The 21,067-nt window shown below is 38.5% G+C and overlaps 2 protein-coding genes and 3 pseudogenes across 2 annotated transcripts; 3 read left to right on the top strand and 2 right to left on the bottom strand.

Annotated features, from left to right (window-relative positions):
* Positions 1-905: 905 nt before the first annotated feature.
* LOC147794661 (uncharacterized) lies at positions 906-2,253 on the bottom strand. The gene is made up of 3 exons (XM_087128710.1): positions 2,164-2,253; positions 1,385-1,432; positions 906-1,280 (listed from the first exon to the last, which is right to left on the bottom strand). Exons 1-3 carry the CDS (start codon positions 2,251-2,253, stop codon positions 906-908), a joined length of 513 nt encoding a protein of 170 aa, XP_086984836.1.
* Positions 2,254-2,971: 718 nt separating this feature from the next.
* On the top strand, positions 2,972-5,698 carry LOC147794660 (uncharacterized; annotated as a pseudogene).
* A 1,908-nt stretch (positions 5,699-7,606) lies between these two features.
* On the top strand, positions 7,607-11,517 carry LOC111793776 (uncharacterized). The gene is made up of 9 exons (XM_087128646.1): positions 7,607-7,966; positions 8,047-8,233; positions 9,138-9,271; positions 9,357-9,469; positions 9,543-9,786; positions 9,899-10,051; positions 10,967-11,046; positions 11,133-11,182; positions 11,255-11,517. Exons 1-9 carry the CDS (start codon positions 7,607-7,609, stop codon positions 11,392-11,394), a joined length of 1,461 nt encoding a protein of 486 aa, XP_086984772.1. The 3' UTR covers positions 11,395-11,517.
* A 4,864-nt stretch (positions 11,518-16,381) lies between these two features.
* On the bottom strand, positions 16,382-17,711 carry LOC147794659 (uncharacterized; annotated as a pseudogene).
* Positions 17,712-18,429: 718 nt separating this feature from the next.
* On the top strand, positions 18,430-21,067 carry LOC147794658 (uncharacterized; annotated as a pseudogene).

The raw sequence follows: 21,067 nt of genomic DNA, 5'->3' as shown, positions 1-21,067 counted from the left end.
TTTCTAAAGTATTTCTCTCAAACATAACCTGAGGTTCGAGCATACGTCGATATCGTCCACGAAATCTGAAATTCACATCACTGATTTGTTCACTGGGTTAGAACAAGTGTCCCACAGTCGCTATCCCGCTACTGCAAAAGTGCGATGGTGACAATGGACAAGTCCATTACCAGCTTCTACATGGTCAAGGTCTGGCTCCAATTCCGCTTCTACAAGGTCGGAATCCGAGGCCAGCTCCATGACAGGTTTCAAGGGTCAAGAATACGATTAGGTTATGGACTTGCAGTCGTCTTCAACCTCGACTTCCCCACAAGATTGTCTTTAGGGAAGCGTCGTATTCGTATGGCCTGAAATTTTCCCTGCTTCCCAGTCTGTCCTGCACTCGACCATATGCTCATTTCGTTGATTGAGTCGGGTATCCTCCATCCCCTTTTGGGCCGCCCGATTATTTTATATCTGAAAAGTTTTAATATATAAAAAAAGTTCATTTTTAAATAGAAAACCCGGTAGTGGCCAACATTACAATAAACAAAATGGCAAGAATCTAGCACCAAAAATATATTTTATATCTGTTCAAGGTTTCAGGAAGAAATTATGATCCAGAAAGTTGTGCTACAAGAGACCTAGAAATATTGTTAGTTTGTAAAGATATGCAAATCATACTCGAACGCGCACTCTGTCAAAACAATCCACCGTTCGAAGTTGCTGGAGATGGGCCTACGAATGCTGGTCGACTCTCACCAAAGCAAAAGATGATGATTGCTTCGGATAGCATGTAGGACAACACTGAATCCATGTGGTTCATGAATATGTTTCCAACTCCGATGGAAACCCGAGCTATAGACCACGATTATACTGCACGAAACATAGCCTGAAATCGCGTACGTTGCCATTTCTGGTCATGTCTATTTCGAAGTTCCATCAATAGTTATGTTTCCCATTACAATCTCCATAGCTTCTCTCTCATCCTTCTCGCTTCTTTTAGTTGAAGCGTCCTGATCTTTGGGCTGATTTTGATGGGTTGATACAGAAGATTCAAGAATTCTTGAGACATAACTCAACCACGGATGGCTGAGACATTGTGCTGCTCTTGGTGTCTTTTCAGGTGCAAAATCCAATAAAGGAACAAGAAAGTCAGCCAAGTCATTAGCATCTTGCTTGCTGAAATCATACTTCTCGGTTAACACCTTATTAAGAGGCCAAAAGCACAATTGAGGAATATGCCTCAACTCGCCATATTTGTTGAAGTAGTCCCTTGAATAGCAGCCACCTAATGCAATCTGTGCCCGGATATTTTAAGAAAGAGCAAAATATAAATAAGTGAAAAAAATTTCATATATATAAAATAAAGACGACATGGTATCTGTAAGTATGTAAACATTACCTTGCGAGCCATCACTCCAAGAAGCTCCATCATCAATGCGAAATGATCCTGAAAATAAAATAAAGAGTAGAAATTACAACTTCCAGAAGAGAAGGTCCATGTAATAAGCTGATACTCATAGCAAAGTCTTGTTTTGATGTTCCTCGAACACGTATACCAGTGATGTCGACATGATATACATATAGTTGTTTTTTTAAAAAAAGAAACAAGTACCATATGTATACTACCGCTATCCTACAAGCTAAGGGGAATGCGATTAGCTGAGATAATAGCCACATTGTATTAAAAAAATGGAAAGAAAGGCATCAAGTTAAAAGTAAAATTCTTTATGTTTTCCAAACGACAGTCTTTTCAAATTATTCACCTATTCACCTGGCATATTTAGTGTATTGACATTGTTGAAATTAAATTGAGCCTCCTCCACCAGTTAACCAAAATAAAACAACCGACCAAATATTTCAGTATCAGGTAAACTTCTACATTATGCCGCTGTTACAGCTACAACGGAAGAAACATGTCAACGAATAAAATTATAACTCATTGATAACGAAAAAAAACAACAATAACAAACAACACAAAAAAAGAAAAAAACTTTTAAGCATGGTTTTCAAACGATTGAAAATGTGGGACTTTACTATAAGTAGAAGCAATGCTTCCCAAGGGGAGGTGAGACTCGATTAACAAATGTTACACGTTAAGAATAAATGAGTATAAGAAAGAAAAAAATAATCATACTGATAAAAGAACAAAAAAAAAAAAAAAAAAGTCTCTGAACATACCTCATCCCTTTCATAGTTGTCACCACTGTGTGGATCAAAGAGAACATCGCCAGTGGCCAACTCAAAACAAATGCAAGCAAATGACCACATATCCGCTGGATTCGAATATTTAGATCCAAGAATAACCTCAAGACTCCTATACTGCCGTGTCTGAATATCATTAGTAAATTGCTTGTAGATAAGAGAAACTTCAAGAATGGGCAACTAGTGTCAAATTACTGCCATGTAAATTGCTAGGAGTGTCTCATCAATGCCACTCCAATCATCATTGGCATGTAAGATTAAATGTCTAATGTCTAGCGACATCCTTAATGCTAATTACATTATTAGGAAACTAAATTTTTTTGAATTACCAAGGTATGAGAAATAGTGATCAATTTCATATGCGATTGTATATCCTCAATCCAAAAGTTATCTGGTCACTAATTAGTGTGTCTTAATTTGGGTTAAACTAAACCTAAAGCTTAACAAACCTTCGTACTAACGTCTTTTTCTACATTAATGTTAACACCGATGGACATTGTTCGTTTTCCTTGTTGAACTTGAATTCATTACTAGTTATAGTCAAGAAAACACAAATTTGATCACTGGGCATTGTGGTTAAGGGTCGTTAACTTTAACTAAGAAGTCTTAGGTCCAAAACTTGCGACCTGCTTGGAAGACTAACCTTCTTTGATTGGGAGCTTTCAAATGTTGTGAAGTTGAACAATAGTAAGCTACTTTGAAGTTTGTGAAAGTGTAAAAGGTCAGGACTTGGGTACTACAAAAATTTTGAGGAAGAAAAACTCCTTAATTCACTTGATTCAGAATGAGAGTCGTGTATTGTTTCCTTCAGTGTCAACCTTGAACTTTTGCCAGTTGTTTTTCACTCAAGCTCATTGGCAACTTGACCTGCTTGTCCACTCTGTAATGCTGGCCTATCCCTTTTGATAATACTAATGATATTTTGACTTTCTTTGAATTAGGGAAGGATTCTTCTCCCGATTGGATAATTCTGTTCAAGATCAAGCAAGTAGCCGGCATTCTGACACCACATATAACAGTGATGATGGTGATTCTCTAATTGACCTGAATCGTACAAGGAGTTTTGAGGTCCTAGATGATCTTCCTAGACGTTCTGGGCCAATTAACGTGGAAAGTCATAACGCAAGCTCTTATAGCATTGGTCTAACTCAAGTCATATCTGATTTAGAAAGAATTAATGCTCAAGGTAGGGAAGCATCTATTGATGCGCTAGAAAGTACACAAGAACAGGTTGAAGAGAATGGTGTAGCCAGCCAAATAGCTGATATCAACTCGATGGAGATGAGAGAAGATTCAGGACAACGTATGAGAAGAATTTTACAAGAAATTGCTGCAAAAAATTTATACCTTGAAGTTCCTCAAATTGATGACGAGGATCATACTAGCATACCAGATGTCGAATCTTCCATTCAACAAATTGATACCCGCGAGGAATATGATGATATTGGAGTATTATCAGATCATTCTAGAAGTTTTCAAGACAATGATCTTGAAAATGTAGATCCGCTGGAATCTACTTCTCACGAGCAACTGAATGAAGATCTAGGTATGGGAGTTGAGCCAAATGATTGGCAAGCATATGGTTTTCAACGGGATGAATGGAAAATAGCATTGAAGAAGATATAAATGAAACTCAGTTGGAAAGCATCACACTACTCATTGGTCTGGAGAATTCTCGAGTATGACACATAGAGGAGATATTCATCTGTAAAATGCCCTTGGAGCTTCACATGAAAATGCTATCATTGTGGAGGATGTGCCTAATTGGTTAGAGGGCTCTCCTAGTCGGGAGGCTACATCTAGCCGAAGGTTGGAGACCTTTATTTTCGTGAAGAGAATAATGTGCATAATGTGGAAATGAGAGAACTTTTAAATAGGTATCAAAAAATTTATATAACAACATGCCTGGTTGAATTCAGACTAAATGGTGAATTTACATGTGGACTATTTTTCTTTATTATGCAGGAGAAGTGTCTCTACTCTTCTTAGTAGTGGTTTCCGAGAAAGTCTTGACCAGTTAATTCGATCTTACATAGACAGGCGAGGTCACAGTACCAGTAATGGGGATCTAGACGAGACGATGTCCCCTTACACGTCTGCAGAACAAGAGCAAGAGCACGACAGGCAGACTGCAGGTCAAGCGGGTTCTGCTGCGAGCCATCCACTTGCTTTGCCTCTGCCACCTGCAATGCCCCCTCGGCAACTTTGGGAACATGAATTGAGTCATGATAGTTGGTCAAGACGTGATTTCCATCAGCAGTTTGGAGTTGTATGTCTCATCATTGTTCCCTTGTTTGTTGTCTTTTTGGGTGAAATCAGTTGGATTAAAGTAAATAAAAGAGATAGGAAAACGTGCAAATATCAATGGTAAACGATTGATGAATTGTGATTCTATAATTCTATTTAGAATTATTGCAATTGTCTATTAGGTGAAGTCAGTGTTGGTTGTTGGATAATCTGGTCATCTTTTTTCGTTCTTTATTTTATTGTTATTACTATTCTTTTAAATTTGATGTTGTTGCTGAACGTTACAGGACTGGGAGATCATTAATGATTTGAGGATCGACATGTCTAGGCTGCAGCAGAGGATGAGCAACCTACAGAGAATGTTGGAGACATGCATGGACATGCAACTTGAGCTGCAACGCTCAATTAAGCAAGAAGTTTCTTCTGCACTTAACCGAACAGCTGGTTCAGAAGGTATGCCTTCATTCTCAATGTAGCTGAATTCTTTAGTTTATTACATCATTTAGATTTGATCAATTAACAAGCTTCCTGTGAACCCACCCCACCCCCTAAAAAAAAATAGAACATGGTACTTGATTTGCAGAGGTGCATGCCTTAATCTAAGTGATTTCATAAGTGATTTCATAAGTAATTTAAGTAGTTTCTGTGCTTCTTGGTTGTAGATATTATATTTTTCCAAAATTCGACATGGCCTTCTTTGTTTTTTTGATGTTGTTCCTGCCCTGAACCACCGAAATATATCATACTTTACTCAAATGGTTATTCAGCATGGGTGGAGGGAGGATGGGATATTCTTTAGTGTTCTGGTCACTAATATGATATCACTTTCACATGTCATTCGACTGGCTTGACTACATATAATGTTCACGAACAGAGATATTTGAAGACAGTTTGCCAGACGAAGAACCCAAATGGGACCGAGTAAGGAAAGGAATTTGTTGTATATGTTGTGATAACCATATTGATGCTTTGTTGTATAGGTCATTCTAGCAAAATCTCAGACCATTTTTGTGTGTTTTTCTCTAGTTCCAAGTTTCATTTAACTTATATTTTCTCCGTTACAATCTATAGATGTCGGCACATGTGCACATGTTCAAAATGTGCTAACGAGTTGGTCGAAGCAAGAGAAAAGTGTCCGACATGTCATGCGCCTATTCTAGAAGTGATTCGTGCTTACTCTTTATGACGAATTAGATGACAATAAAGACAAAAAATGAGACTAATAGTGAGATTCGTTGATCTTCATCCTCTTGTTCCTTCCATCCATCCATCCATCCATCCATCCATCCAGGTGTCTTACTGATTCTTCTCGTCCAAATTTCTATGCATATAAAGTTTATTATACAATGATGGACGATTGAAATAATATATGTAATCTCTATTATTGATTAATCTAGCGAGAATAAATACGATGAGTGGATTTAGAAACCTTATTCAAGGAATTTGAGAATGATAAAGCTTACTTTTCTAATTCCACTCTCAAAAACTCTAGAGCAACGTCTAGTTGGCTTATAGTTTTATTTTTATTTTCCAAGTTTTCAATCCTGTGCTCTTATTAGCAATTTAATTTATGGATGACTATATACTTTTCTTAATCTTAAGACTACATGAACACAAATTTATGAAGCCCAAAATAAATTGTTTCTATTAATGTTTTTGTGAAATGCACACAATTTTTTTTAATTCCAAAATTCATGCTCTTGAAATAAAATTAAAGTACAATTTATTCAACTCTTTTATAATATTATTAACCGAAAAAATTGACTCTTTTATATAATAATTCGTGCTAAACTAAAAAATAAACATAAATAAAGTTGGGTTATAATTATAAATTCCAATTTGAATATGCTAGCCCTTCCAGCACTACCACCGTCGATGCCACAAACAACCTTGTTAACCGACAATAAGACACGTGCAATACAGCTTGGTTCCAACTTAGGTGCACCTAAATTCTGAAGTTTTCATACTCGAAATATTAATTCTTATTTTACTTTAAAAAAATAAAATATTTTTAATAAAAAAATTCCCATCACAAAATACTTTTTTTTGTTTTTTTTGTTATCAAGGAAAAAAAATATATAATTTCTCGAATCTTTAAATATAAAATATCTACTTTCAAATCCACTTTCCATACGTGTACTAAAAACTTGATAAAAAACAATTTTTGCACTTTTTTTTTTTTTTTAAGCCGGTTGCAAAATGATTTTAAATATAACAAAAATAAATTTAACTATTTTAAAATTATCTTAAAAGAAAACTTGATAATTAGAAAGATCGGATGAACTATTTTATTTTAAAACCATATTTGTATCAACATGTTAGTATCAAGTCATTTCAAGATATGAACTTAATGTTTTTCCAAAAGACTTTTTCAATGGCACAAACTTGGACCAATGGTCGGTTTACTGCTGAACTTTCCATCCACTTTCTAAGCTTTAGCTTCTGATCTTCAAAACCGACAAAAGTTGATAATTAGAAAAATATGATCAATCCAACCTAATTTATGCCGTCTTACATAAATAAAAATTTTATAGATTGAATTGGTTTATTGGTTCTCCTGAAACTCGATTGGGTTGAACTAAACCAACTCGAATTTATTATAAATTTTATAATATCATTTTTATATACGATCGAGTTATATATACGTATATTTAGTTGCCCAAACAATCGAAATCAATTCAACTCAAAAAATTTATTGTATTAATTAATAAGTGTTGTTAGGGTTGAAAATTTTTCAACCCGAACAATTGGATTAGATCTAAAAAGTATCTCAGCCAACCGGACCCAACTCAACCAACGAACATCCCTAACCGACACATCAAGATATTAAGATTAGAAGTTTTCTTCACGAAGACACTATTCTAAAACTAGGAATTTTGAACTGATTTTAGCATTAGAAAAGCAAATTTTTGATAAGGACAACAGCTTCATTGCATATTTGGGAATGAAGCTGTTGAAGAGTGTCTTTATTTGGCAGAAACCTCTATAACTTACTCGCCTTCCCGACCACAATCAACTCAACTCAACTCAACCATTCAACTGCCTTTCATTAGGCGCCTTGGCCTAGCTTACTAACCACTGGTTCGAGACTCGAACCGGTTAACCGGGCAACTTTTTGTTATATAAAGGAGCTGTTTGTTTGTGAAGATCAAGCCAAACCAAGCACTCCGCCATGATGCTTCTTCCTTGCTTACTTCTCATCCTTTCAGCCTGTGTTTCTGCAACACAGTACAGAATCCCAAGGCTTAGTCCAACCGACAGAGATTCAGAAGCTCTGTCCTCGCCTCTTTCGGATGATTTCAAGACATTTTATTACAACCAAACGTTAGATCACTTCAATTATAGGCCTGAAAGCTACACGACGTTCGCTCATAGATATATAATCAACTTTAAGTATTGGGGCGGCGCAAATTCGAGCGCTCCCATTCTTGCCTACTTGGGAGCTGAAGGTCCACTGGATAATGATTTGAACGTTGTAGGATTCTCGACTGATAATGCTGCTCAGTTTGGGGCTCTTCTTGTTTATATTGAGGTAAGAGCTTTCATGTTCTTGTGTGGTTCATATTTAATGCTTTGGAGGGTTTATATGATTTTGTTTTGTTTTGTTGTTAGCATCGTTATTATGGGAAATCGATACCCTTTGGATCAAGGGAGGTAGCATTGAAGAATGCAAGCACTTTAGGCTATTTCAACTCTGCTCAAGCAATAGCAGATTATGCTGATGTTCTTATACATGTTAAAAAGGAGTTGCATGCTAAAGATTCTCCTGTGATTGTTCTTGGTGGATCATATGGTGGAAGTAAGTGGGTTCTCGTTTAAAATTGTGAGATTTCACGTCGGTTGGAAAGGGGAATGAAGCATTTCTTATAAGGGTGTGGAAACGAATCGCTAGTAGATGTGTTTTAAAACTGTAAGGCTGATGACGATGCGTAACGGGCCAAAACGGACAATATCTACTAGCGATGGCCTTGGGTTGTTACAAATGGTATCAGAGCTAGACACTGAGTAGCGTGCTAGCGAGGACACTGGGCCTCCAAGAGGGGTGGATTGTGAGATCCCACATCGGGTGGAGAGGGGAACGAAACTTTTCTTATAAGGGTGTGGAAGCCTCTCCCTAGCAGACGCGTTTTAAAACCGTGAGGCTAACGACGATATGTAACGGGCCAAAGCGGACAATATCTGCTAGCGGTGGCCTCGAGCTGTTGTAAATGGTATCAGAGCTAGACACCGGGTAGTGTGCCAGCGAGGACACTGGGCCTCCAAGAGGGGTGGATTGTGAGATCCCACATCGGTTGGAAAGGGGAACGAAACATTTCTTGTAAGGGTGTGGAAGCCTCTTCCTAGCAGACGCGTCTTAAAACCGTGAGGCTAACGGCGATACGTAACGGGCCAAAACGGACAATATCTGCTAGTGGTGGCCTTGAGCTGTTGCAAACGGTATCAGAGCCATACACTAGCGAGGACGCTGAGCCACCAAGAGCGGTGGATTGTGAGATCCCACATCAGTTGGAGAGGGGAACGAAACACTTCTTGTAAGGGTGTAGAAGCCTCTCTCTAGCAAACGCGTTTTAATACCGTGAGGCTAACGACGATACGTAACGTGCGAAGCGAACAATATCTGCTAGCGGTTACAAAAATGTTCAAACTCTATATAACAGAACATGTTTTTTTTTTTTTGTTTTGTTTTGTTTTGTGGGAAACAGTGTTGGCTGCATGGTTTCGTCTGAAATATCCTCATGTCGCCCTTGGAGCTCTTGCTTCTTCAGCTCCAATCCTTTACTTCGACAATATCACGCCACAAGATGCATACTATTCCATTGCCACTAAGGATTTCAGAGTAAGATCCTTCAACAACAACAACAATGCATCCTTTTGAACCTTTCGAACTTTTTAAACACACAAAAATGTGAATGAATTTGCAGGACGTTAGTGAAAGTTGCTATGAAACCATTCGGGATTCCTGGTCCAAGATTGAAACAATTGCTTCCAAGCCGGATGGCCTTTCCATTCTTAGCAAAGAGTTCAAAAGTTGCAGGTATTAGAATTCATGGCTTCTCATATCCAAATTTAATGAAGTTTGTGCTTCAAATCAGTTGTTCTTGTTTTAGTCCTCTGAAGAACTTCGCTCAGCTGGAAGACTTCTTGTGGTCTATGTATACCGTCGCAGCCCAATACGACCACCCACCAAGGTATCCAGTCACTATAATCTGTGATGCCATTGATGGAGCTTCACCAGGAAGTGGAATTGTTGACAGAATTGCTGCAGGGGTGTTTGCTTATAAAGGAAATCTTTCCTGCTACATGAATCAGGCCAGAGATGAAACTGAAACCGATGTGGGATGGAGGTGGCAGGTAATCTTTTTATTACACAAATACCGATGTGGAATGCATCGAACTTCGAAAAGCTTCATTTTTTTTTTTTTTTGACGTTTTAAGAAGCTTTTGTGTTGTGTGTGTAACTAAGAGATGCAGTGAAATGGTGATGCCATTAAGCACAGGCAATGATACTATGTTTCCAGCATACAGTTTTGAGCTTGGAAGCTTCATAGATTACTGCAATGAGTTATACGGTGTGTCTCCAAGGCCTCACTGGGTCACCACCTATTATGGAGGCCATGTATGCACTTTAGCCACCTCTCTCTTTTTCTTTATTTTCTTTATTGAAATTACTGTAACCGCCCAAATCTATATTAGATATTGTCTTTTTTTTACTTTCTTTTTCAGGCTTCCTCTCAAAGTTTTTAAAACTACACCCTTGTAAAAGAATGTTTTGTTCTCCTCCCCAACCAATGTGGGATCTCACAATCCACCCCTTCTCTCGGGGCCAGCGTCCTCGTTGGCACTCGTTCCCTTCTCCAGTCGATGTGGGACTCCACAATCCACTCCAACCCTCGAGGCCCAGCATCCTCGCTGGCACCCGTTCCCTTCTCCAATCGATGTGAGATCCCACAATCTACCCCCTCGAGGCCCAGCGTCCTTGCTAGCACACAGCCTCGTATCCACCACCCTTCGGGGTGCATCCGACCATTCTGTTAGTGGATCTCACAATCCACCCCCTCGAGGCCCAACGTCTTTACTGGCACACCGCCTTGTATCCTCCTCCTTCGGGGCCCACCACTAGATGATATCATCCTCTTTGGGTTTCCCCTCAAGGTTTTTATATTAGAGAAGTTTCCACGCCCTTATAAATAATGTTTTTTTTTTCTCCTCATCAACTGATATAGGATCTCACAATCCACCCCCCTCGGGACCCAGCGTCCTTGTTGGCACACCGCCTCGTGTCCACCCCCTTCAGGGATCAGCCTCCTCGCTGGCACATCACCCAGTGTCTGGCTCTGATACCATTTGTAACCGCCCAACCCCACCGCTAACATATATTATCCTCTTTGAGCTTTCCCTTTTAAGCTTCCCTTTAAGGTTTCTAAAACGCGTCTACTAGGGAGAGGTTTCCACACGCTCATAAAGAATAGTTCGTTCTCCTCCCCAACCGACGTAGAATCTTACAATTTCTTTGTCTCCCTTCAAATTTCAGGACATAAAACTCATCCTTAAGAGATTTGGCAGCAACATCATTTTCTCCAATGGACTCAGGGACCCTTATAGCAGCGGCGGGTAAACGAAAACCAAAGCTCCAACATTTATTCACATAAAGAACAATCAGCTTTACTTCAACTCTCTATCTCTTTTTGTGAATGCAGAGTGTTGCATAACTTATCTGACAGTCTCCTTGCACTCCATACGCCTAATGGTTTGATTCAGACTCATAAATTCTAACTTCAAAGCTTTGTTCTTTTGAGCTGACATGTTTTGAACTTTCTAGGATCTCATTGTTTGGACATTTTACGAGCAAATGAAACGGATCCACAGTGGTTGGTGGAACAAAGAGAGACAGAGGTTAACATCATTAAAGGATGGATCATTAAGTACTATGCTGATCTTGGCAGTCCAAACAATATATAAATAACACATAACGATGATGAAACACTATAAACAGGATACGAAAATCATCCTGACATGTATGCCACTGAAGATGAATTTATGAACTTGTATTGATGTTAGTGTTGAAAACGTCCATTGAATAGCTAAAGCATACTGCTAATAGATATTGTTAGCTTTGACTCGTTACGTATCGTCGTTAGCCTCACGGTTTTAAAACACGTATGCTAGGAAGAAGTTTTCACACTCTAGATATGCTTTGTTTCCCTTTCCAATTAAGGTGGGATCTCACAATCCACCCCCTTGGGAGTTCAGCATTCTCGTTGGTACACCGCCCAATGTCTGGCTCTGATACCATTTGTAACAGCTCAAGCCCAATGCTAGAAGATATTATCTGCTTTGGCCCGTTACGTATCTCACCATCAGCCTCACTGTTTTAAAACGCGTCTACTAGGGAGAGGTTTCCACACCCTTATAAAGAATGCTTCATTTCCCTCTCCAACCGATATGAGATTTCACAGTCCATCACTTAACAGTTAAAACATATGAACTTGGACGTTCTCCTAGATACAAACTTGAAAGTTCACGAACAGTTGAATCGTTCAATAATGGCCCCTAAAGAGTGTTGAAATAAAATTCGCTCTCATACCAATTGGTTGTAATAACAATCCCCTCCGATACAAACTTGCAGAAAATAGACGCTCGCTCTGAAACCAACTTGTTTAAATAACTCTCACGAAGCTGTGAAGGAGGTGTCGAGAGGAGAGAGACAAGGGGACAAAGGAAATTATGAAAAAAAACTCTTTTCTATTACACGGTACACTTTGCTTTCTGTCTCTTGCTCTTTGCCTCTTGCTTTTTACAATGAAAATGAATCAATTTATAGAGTTTCTGAGATTTAAAATGAGCGATCCCATAACCCATTCTCTCCTCAAGTGATTGTTGTCCCTTCCTTTTTTTTGTTTGGCCTTTTCATTCTACGACTCACATTTCAAAAGCCTTACTAAGTTTAACAAAATCAAAAACTACCCTTCTTTTCTTTTTTCCATTTAAGTTTATTCCCAACAAAACTTCCCCATAAACTTAAATGCTCTATTCAACGATTCCACCTGCGTCGTTTTCGTTTTCTTGAGCTCAGTCGTAGTTTCTTCAATTTTCTCTCCTTGTCCTCGAGCAGCAGACTAAGCTTGTGCTTCTTTGATGAGAGTTCATTTGGATCTTCTCGAGAACAGCCTATCTGAGACACCAACTCTTCATTTCTCCCGTTCTTAGCCACGCTTGACTCAGACATCATGGCTTCGTTCATTTTACTCAATTCTCTTCTCAAGTCCACATCGACATTTACAGCTAGCATTTTTTCTTCCTCCATTTCGGCTTTATCACGAGTGAGTATCTCAATCGTGTGTCGTAAATTCACTGCCTACTTTGGATTTGATTCAGGTTCACGTCGAGTGAGTCTCTATATTGAGTCAACATCTCTATATCTTTCTCCTCCCTCTCTAGCTCGTCCACTAGAGCCTCAATCTACATTAACATGTCATTCTCTTTCTCCACACCTTCTTCAACTTTCTTCATAAGATCAGAGATTACATTCCCATTCTTTTTCTTCTCCCATTTGAGATAGAAGAGACTCTCACTCAGCTCAGCCACTTCCTTCTCTAATCTTTCGATCTCCTTTTCTAAAACTTTCATTTCTTTTTCAATCAATACTTTCTCCTTCGAAAGTTGGTCGTTCAGGGATTTCAACGTCTGCAATTGAGACTTCTCCACAGATTTATCCACGGCAGTTTTGGGTTGTTGCTCTGAATCTCTATTCTCCTCCTCGAGATCTGGCAGTTTCATTGGCTCGTTCGCTAATCGCATGGGCTTCTTCTTCGTCATTGTTTTGGGATTTTCAAGGGATTTTCAAGGGATTGCAGCTTGCATTTGAACCATCTATTTCTCATGTTCAATCTGCATTTCTATCATCTTTTCTTCTTCCATTCTCTCTTCCATTCTCATCCTCTTTCTTCTTTCTTCCTCAAATTGCTTTTCCAGCCAGTGGAGCTCTCTCTCTTCGAGCTCGAGCTCTCTATTATTCGGTTGTTCATCTTTATTCGATTTTCTCGTCTTCGGTATCAGCTGTGCATCACCTCATTTCTATTAGTTTCCATCGCCTCACGACTATCGCCGTTGTCTTTTACACCGCCGTGTTCTTTCGTTTTTCAGCTCTTCATTTTGGGCCATCAAGAGAATGCCTCCATTTGTTGCGTCATCCAAGGCTAATTTGATCCTTTCTTCCACCTTTTCATCGGCTCGACAATCTCTTGCATAATGACCCATTCTGCTACAATTGTAACATCTGTCGAAGTTACAGTTATTTGCTTAGTGGCCATATTTCTGACATTTGGTAACACTGGATGTGGGAATTGTATCCTTGACCGCGTCCTTGATTGTGTCCTCTTCCACGCCTATTTACTTGGCTCGATAGTCTCTTCTCTTTATAGTTTTCTTCGTAACTGTTGCCTTGACTACCTCAACCATTTCCACGACTTCCACGACCTCTACCTTGAGTATTTTGAGAGAAGAGTACCTTTTCATCCTTTATTGATGCCTTAGTATGAAGCGCTTGATCGAGGGTCTCCTCCTTTTTTCTCTTACGTTGCTCGTGTGCCTCGAGAGAACCGGCGAGCTCATCGACCGTGAACATCGCTAGGTCCTTCGACTCTTCTATGTCTCATACAACATTCTCGAAGTTATCTGTTAACGACTTCAACATCTTCTCCACAACCCGCGTCTCAGGTAACATTTCTCCATTTCGATTTAGTTTATTTGCCACGATCTGAACGCGCGTGATGTAATCAAATACATTTTTTGACTCCTTCATCTTCATTCTCTCCAACTCGCCACGCAGAGTGTCTGGAGACGCACCTGCTTGAATCGGTCGGTTCCTTTGAACACCTTTTCTAAAGTGTCCCATGCTTCTTTTGTCCCATCTTATTCATCGGCACTGATACAAATTTGTTGAAATAAAATTCGCTCTTAAACAAATTTGTTGAAATAACAATCCGCTCCGATACCAACTTGTAAAAAATAAACACTAACTTTGAAACCAACTTGTTTAAATAACTCTCACGAAGCTGTGAAGGAGGTATCGAGAGGGGGAGAGACAAAGGGACAAAAGAAATTCCGAAAAAACTATTTTCTATTACACTATACGCTTTGCTTTTTGTCTCCTGCTCTTGCTTGCTTTTTGTCTCCTGCTCTTGCTCTTTGCCTCTTCTTTTTACAATGAAAACGAACGAGGGTTTCTAAGATCTAAAATTAGCTATCCCATAACCCGTTCTCTCCTACTAGACGACTGATTCTTGTCCCTTCATATTTTGTTTGGCCTTTTCCTTTTCCTTCTTACCGCTCAAATTTCAAAAGCCTTACTAAATTTAACAAAACAAAAAACTACCCTTATTTTCTTTTTTTCATTTAAGTTTATTCCCAACAAAAGAGAAACGTGGACATTTTGGTGCTTTTCTCAAGGGACGTTGTATGAAAAGAAAAAGGGGCCGAAGGATGGGGTTTAGAACTTTATGACACCCTCACAAAGTGGTTTCAACCGTGCTCCACTCAAGAGCAGATGCTTAAGTCTTTTTATTGATTTCTTAGTCTGTTCTCATTCAACCCTACTTCTCATCATCATTACAAGTGGCTTACACAATAGCCATCCTACAAGGATCCATAAACCATTATGTCAAAGAATATGGTCGGTCCCCCAAATAGTCCATTCTTCTTCACTTCAAATCATCAAGACGCCTCTCTCTACCAACAAAAATAACTTTTTGAAAAAATGGTAGTTTGCTAAGTTCCGTCAAGTCAACAAGAATAAGAATCCGGGGGTTTTCAAATTTTCATCGATGTGCCAACATTTTCATGTGTTTATAAGTTCAATATGGTGATAAATGAAAAATTAGTATTTCTGTTATGTCTTAGAAAAAATGGTTAAAAGTATCAACAAAATAGATCTAATATTAATAATTATTGCAGTTCGTAAGTTTTTGAATTCTTACGTTTGTGTCTAATACATCCACAACTTCAAAAACTATCAAATAAATTAGCGTATTACCTCGCTCAAATTTTCTAAAGTATTTCTCTTAAACATAACCTGAGGTTGAGCATACGTCGATATCGTCCACGAAATCTGAAATTCACATCACTGATTTGTTCACTGGGTTAGAACAAGTGTCGCACAGTCGCTATCCCGCTACTGCAAAAGTGCGATGGTGACAATGGACAAGTCCATTACCAGCTTCTACATGGTCAAGGTCTGGCTCCAATTCCGCTTCTACAAGGTCGGAATCCGAGGCCAGCTCCATGACAGGTTTCAAGGGTCAAGAATACGATTAGGTTATGGACTTGCAGTCGTCTTCAACCTCGGCTTCCCCACAAGATTGTCTTTAGGGAAGCGTCGTATTCGTATGGCCTGAAATTTCCCCTGCTTCCCAGTCTGTCCTGCACTCGACCATATGCTCATTTCGTTGATTGAGTCGGGTATCCTCCATCCCCTTTTGGGCCGCCCGATTATTTTATATCTGAAAAGTTTTAATATATAAAAAAAGTTCATTTTTAAATAGAAAACCCGGTAGTGGCCAACATTACAATAAACAAAATGGCAAGAATCTAGCACCAAAAATATATTTTATATCTGTTCAAGGTTTCAGGAAGAAATTATGATCCAGAAAGTTGTGCTACAAGAGACCTAGAAATATTGTTAGTTTGTAAAGATATGCAAATCATACTCAAACGCGCACTCTGTCAAAACAATCCACCGTTTGAAGTTGCTCGAGATGGGCCTACGAATGCTGGTCGACTCTCACCAAAGCAAAAGATGATGATTGCTTCGGATAGCATGTAGGACAACACTGAATCCATGTGGTTCATGAATATGTTTCCAACTCCGATGGAAACCCGAGCTATAGACCACGATTATACTGCACGAAACATAGCCTGAAATCGCGTACGTTGCCATTTCTGGTCATGTCTATTTCGATGACTTCGATTTCGAAGTTCCATCAATAGTTATGTTTCCCATTACAATCTCCATAGCTTCTCTCTCGTCCTTCTCGCTTCTTTTAGTTGAAGCGTCCTGATCTTTGGGCTGATTTTGATGGGTTGATACAGAAGATTCAAGAATTCTTGAGACATAACTCAACCACGGATGGCTGAGACATTGTGCTGCTCTTGATGTCTTTTCAGGTGCAAAATCCAATAAAGGAACAAGAAAGTCAGCCAAGTCATTAGCATCTTGCTTGCTGAAATCATACTTCTCAGTCAACACCTTATTAAGTGGCCAAAAGCGCAATTGAGGAATATGCCTCAACTCGCCATATTTGTTGAAGTAGTCCCTTGAATAGCAGCCACCTAATGCAATCTGTGCCGGATATTTTAAGAAAGAGCAAAATATAAATAAGTGAAAAAAAATTCAAATATATAAAATAAAGACGACATGGTATCTGTAAGTATGTAAACATTACCTTGCGAGGCATCACTCCAAGAAGCTCCATCATCAATGCGAAATGATCCTGAAGATAAAATAAAGAGTAGAAATTACAACTTCCAGAAGAGAAAGTCCATGTAATAAGCTGATACTCATAGCAAAGTCTTGTTTTGATGTTCCTCGAACACGTATACCAGTGATGTCGACATGATATACATATAGTTGTTTTAAAAAAAAAGAAGAAACAAGTACCATATGTATACTACCGCTATCCTACAAGCTAAGGGGAATGCAATTAGCTTAGATAATAGCCACATTGTATTAAAAAAATGGAAAGAAAGGCATCAAGTTAAAAGCAAAATTCTTTATGTTTTCCAAACGACAGTCTTTTCAAATTATTCACCTGGCATATTTAGTGTATGACATTGTTGAAATTAAATTGAGCCTCCTCCACCAGTTAACCAAAATAAAACAACTGACCAAATATTTCAGTATCAGGTAAACTTCTACATTATGCCGTTGTTACAGCTACAACGGAAGAAACGTGTCAACGAATAAAATTATAACTCATTGATAACGAAAAAAAAACAACAATAACAAACAACACAAAAAAAGAAAAAAACTTTTAAGCATGGTTTTCAAACGATTGAAAATGTGGGACTTTACTTTGAGTAGAAGCAATGCTTCCCAAGGGGAGGTGAGACTCGATTAACAAATGTTACACGTTAAGAATTAATGAGTATAAAAAAAAAAAAAAAAAAAAAAAAAAAAAAAAAAAAGGAAAAAAGACCCTTTCATAGTTGTCACCACTGTGTGGATCAAAGAGAAGATCGTCAGTGGCCAACTCAAAACAAATGCAAGCAAATGACCACATATCTGCTGGATTCGAATATTTAGATCCAAGAATAACCTCAGGACTCCTATACTGCCGTGTCTGAATATCATTAGTAAATTGCTTGTAGATAAGAGAAACTTCGAGAATGGGCAACTAGTGTCAAATTACTGCCATGTAAATTGTTACGAGTGTCTCATCAATGCCACTCCAATCATCATTGGCATGTAAGATTAAATGTCTAATGTCTAGCGACATCCTTAATGCTAATTACATTATTAGGAAACTAAATTTTTTTGAATTACCAAGGTATGAGAAATAGTGATCAATTTCATATGCGATTGTATATCCTCAATCCAAAAGTTATCTGGTCACTAATTACTGTGTCTTAATTTGGGTTAAACTAAACCTAAAGCTTAACAAACCTTCGTACTAACGTCTTTTTCTACATTAATGTTAACACCGATGAACATTGTTCGTTTTCCTCGTTGAACTTGAATTCATTACTAGTTATAGTCAAGAAAACACAAATTTGATCACTGGACATTGTGGTTAAGTGTCGTTAACTTTAACCAAGAAGTCTTAGGTCCAAAACTTGCGACCTGCTTGGAAGACTAACCTTCTTTGATTGGGAGCTTTCAAATGTTGTGAAGTTGAACAATAGTAAGCTACTTTGAAGTTTGTGAAAGTGTAAAAGGTCAGGACTTGGGTACTACAAAAATTTTGAGGAAGAAAAACTCCTTAATTCACTTGATTCAAAATGAGAGTCGTGTATTGTTTCCTTCAGTGTCAACCTTGAACTTTTGCCAGTTGTTTTTCACTCAAGCTCATTGGCAACTTGACCTGCTTGTCCACTCGGTAATGCTGGCCTATCCCTTTTGATAATACTAATGATATTTTGACTTTCTTTGAATTAGGGAAGGATTCTTCTCCCGATTGGATAATTCTGTTCAAGATCAAGCAAGTAGCCGGCATTCTGACACCACATACAATAGTGATGATGGTGATTCTCTAATTGACCTGAATCGTACAAGGAGTTTTGAGGTCCTAGATGATCTTCCTAGACGTTCTGGGCCAATTAACGTGGAAAGTCATAACGCAAGCTCTTATAGCATTGGTCTAACTCAAGTCATATCTGATTTAGAAAGAATTAATGCTCAAGGTAGGGAAGCATCTATTGATGCGCTAGAAAGTACACAAGAACAGGTTGAAGAGAATGGTGTAGCCGGCCAAATAGCTGATATCAACTCGATGGAGATGAGAGAAGATTCAGGACAACGTATGAGAAGAATTTTACAAGAAATTGCTGCAAAAATTTTATACCTTGAAGTTCCTCAAATTGATGACGAGGATCATACTAGCATACCAGATGTCGAATCTTCCATTCAACAAATTGATACCCGCGAGGAATATGATGATATTGGAGTATTATCAGATCATTCTAGAAGTTTTCAAGACAATGATCTTGAAAATGTAGATCCGCTGGAATCTACTTCTCACGAGGAACTGAATGAAAATCTAGGTATGGGAGTTGAGCCAAATGATTGGCAAGCATATGGTTTTCAACGGGATGAATGGAAAATAGCATTGAAGAAGATATAAACGAAACTCAGTTGGAAAGCATCACACTACTCATTGGTCTGGAGAATTCTCGAGTACGACACATAGAGGAGATATTCATCTGTAAAATGCCCTTGGAGCTTCACATGAAAATGCTATCATTGTGGAGGATGTGCCTAATTGGTTAGAGGGCTCTCCTAGTCGGGAGGCTACATCCAGCCGAAGGTTGGAGACCTTTATTTTCGTGAAGAGAATAATGTGCATAATGTGGAAATGAGAGAACTTTTAAATAGGTATCAAAAAATTTATATAACAACATGCCTGGCTGAATTCAGGCTAAATGGTGAATTTACATGTGGACTATTTTTCTTTATTATGCAGGAGAAGTGTCTCTACTCTTCTTAGTAGTGGTTTTCGAGAAAGTCTTGACCAGTTAATTCGATCTTACATAGACAAGCGAGGTCACAGTACCAGTAATGGGGATCTAGATGAGACGATGTCCCCTTACACGTCTGCAGAACAAGAGCAAGAGCACGACAGGCAGACTGCAGGTCAAGCGGGTTCTGCTGCGAGCCATCCACTTGCTTTGCCTCTACCACCTGCAATGCCCCCTCGGCAACTTTGGGAACATGAATTGAGTCATGATAGTTGGTCAAGACGTGATTTCCATCAGCAGTTTGGAGTTGTATGTCTCATCATTGTTCCCTTGTTTGTTGTCTTTTTGGGTGAAATCAGTTGGATTAAAGTAAATAAAAGAGATAGGAAAACGTGCAAATATCAATGGTAAACGATTGATGAATTGTGATTCTATAATTCTATTTAGAATTATTGCAATTGTCTATTAGGTGAAGTCAGTGTTGGTTGTTGGATAATCTGGTCATCTTTTTTTCGTTCTTTATTTTATTGTTATTACTATTCTTTTAAATTTGATGTTGTTGCTGAACGTTACAGGACTGGGAGATCATTAATGATTTGAGGATCGACATGTCTAGGCTGCAGCAGAGGATGAGCAACCTACAGAGAATGTTGGAGACATGCATGGACATGCAACTTGAGCTGCAACGCTCAATTAAGCAAGAAGTTTCTTCTGCACTTAACCGAACAGCTGGTTCAGAAGGTATGCCTTCATTCTCAATGTAGCTGAATTCTTTAGTTTATTACATCATTTAGATTTGATCAATTAACAAGCTTCCTCTAAACCCACCCCACCCCCTAAAAAAAAAAAGAACATGGTACTTGATTTGCAGAGGTGCATGCCTTAATCTAAGTGATTTCATAAGTAATTTAAGTAGTTTCTGTGCTTCTTGGTTGTAGATATTATATTTTTCCAAAATTCGACATGGCCTTCTTTGTTTTTTTGATGTTGTTCCTGCCCTGAACCACCGAAATATATCATACTTTACTCAAATGGTTATTCAGCATGGGTGGAGGGAGGATGGGATATTCTTTAGTGTTCTGGTCACTAATATGATATCACTTTCACATGTCATTCGACTGGCTTGACTACATATAATGTTCACGAACAGAGATATTTGAAGACAGTTTGCCAGACGAAGAACCCAAATGGGACCGAGTAAGGAAAGGAATTTGTTGTATATGTTGTGATAACCATATTGATGCTTTGTTGTATAGGTCATTCTAGCAAAATCTCAGACCATTTTTGTGTGTTTTTCTCTAGTTCCAAGTTTCATTTAACTTATATTTTCTCCGTTACAATCTATAGATGCCGGCACATGTGGACATGTTCAAAATGTGCTAACGAGTTGGTCGAAGCAAGAGAAAAGTGTCCGACATGTCATGCGCCTATTCTAGAAGTGATTCGTGCTTACTCTTTATGA

Source organism: Cucurbita pepo, chromosome 1, assembly GCF_057944985.1.
Source record: "Cucurbita pepo subsp. pepo isolate OVF chromosome 1, ASM5794498v1, whole genome shotgun sequence".
NCBI classification, from domain to species: Eukaryota; Viridiplantae; Streptophyta; class Magnoliopsida; order Cucurbitales; family Cucurbitaceae; genus Cucurbita; species Cucurbita pepo.
This window is presented reverse-complemented; position numbering and strand designations above follow the sequence as displayed.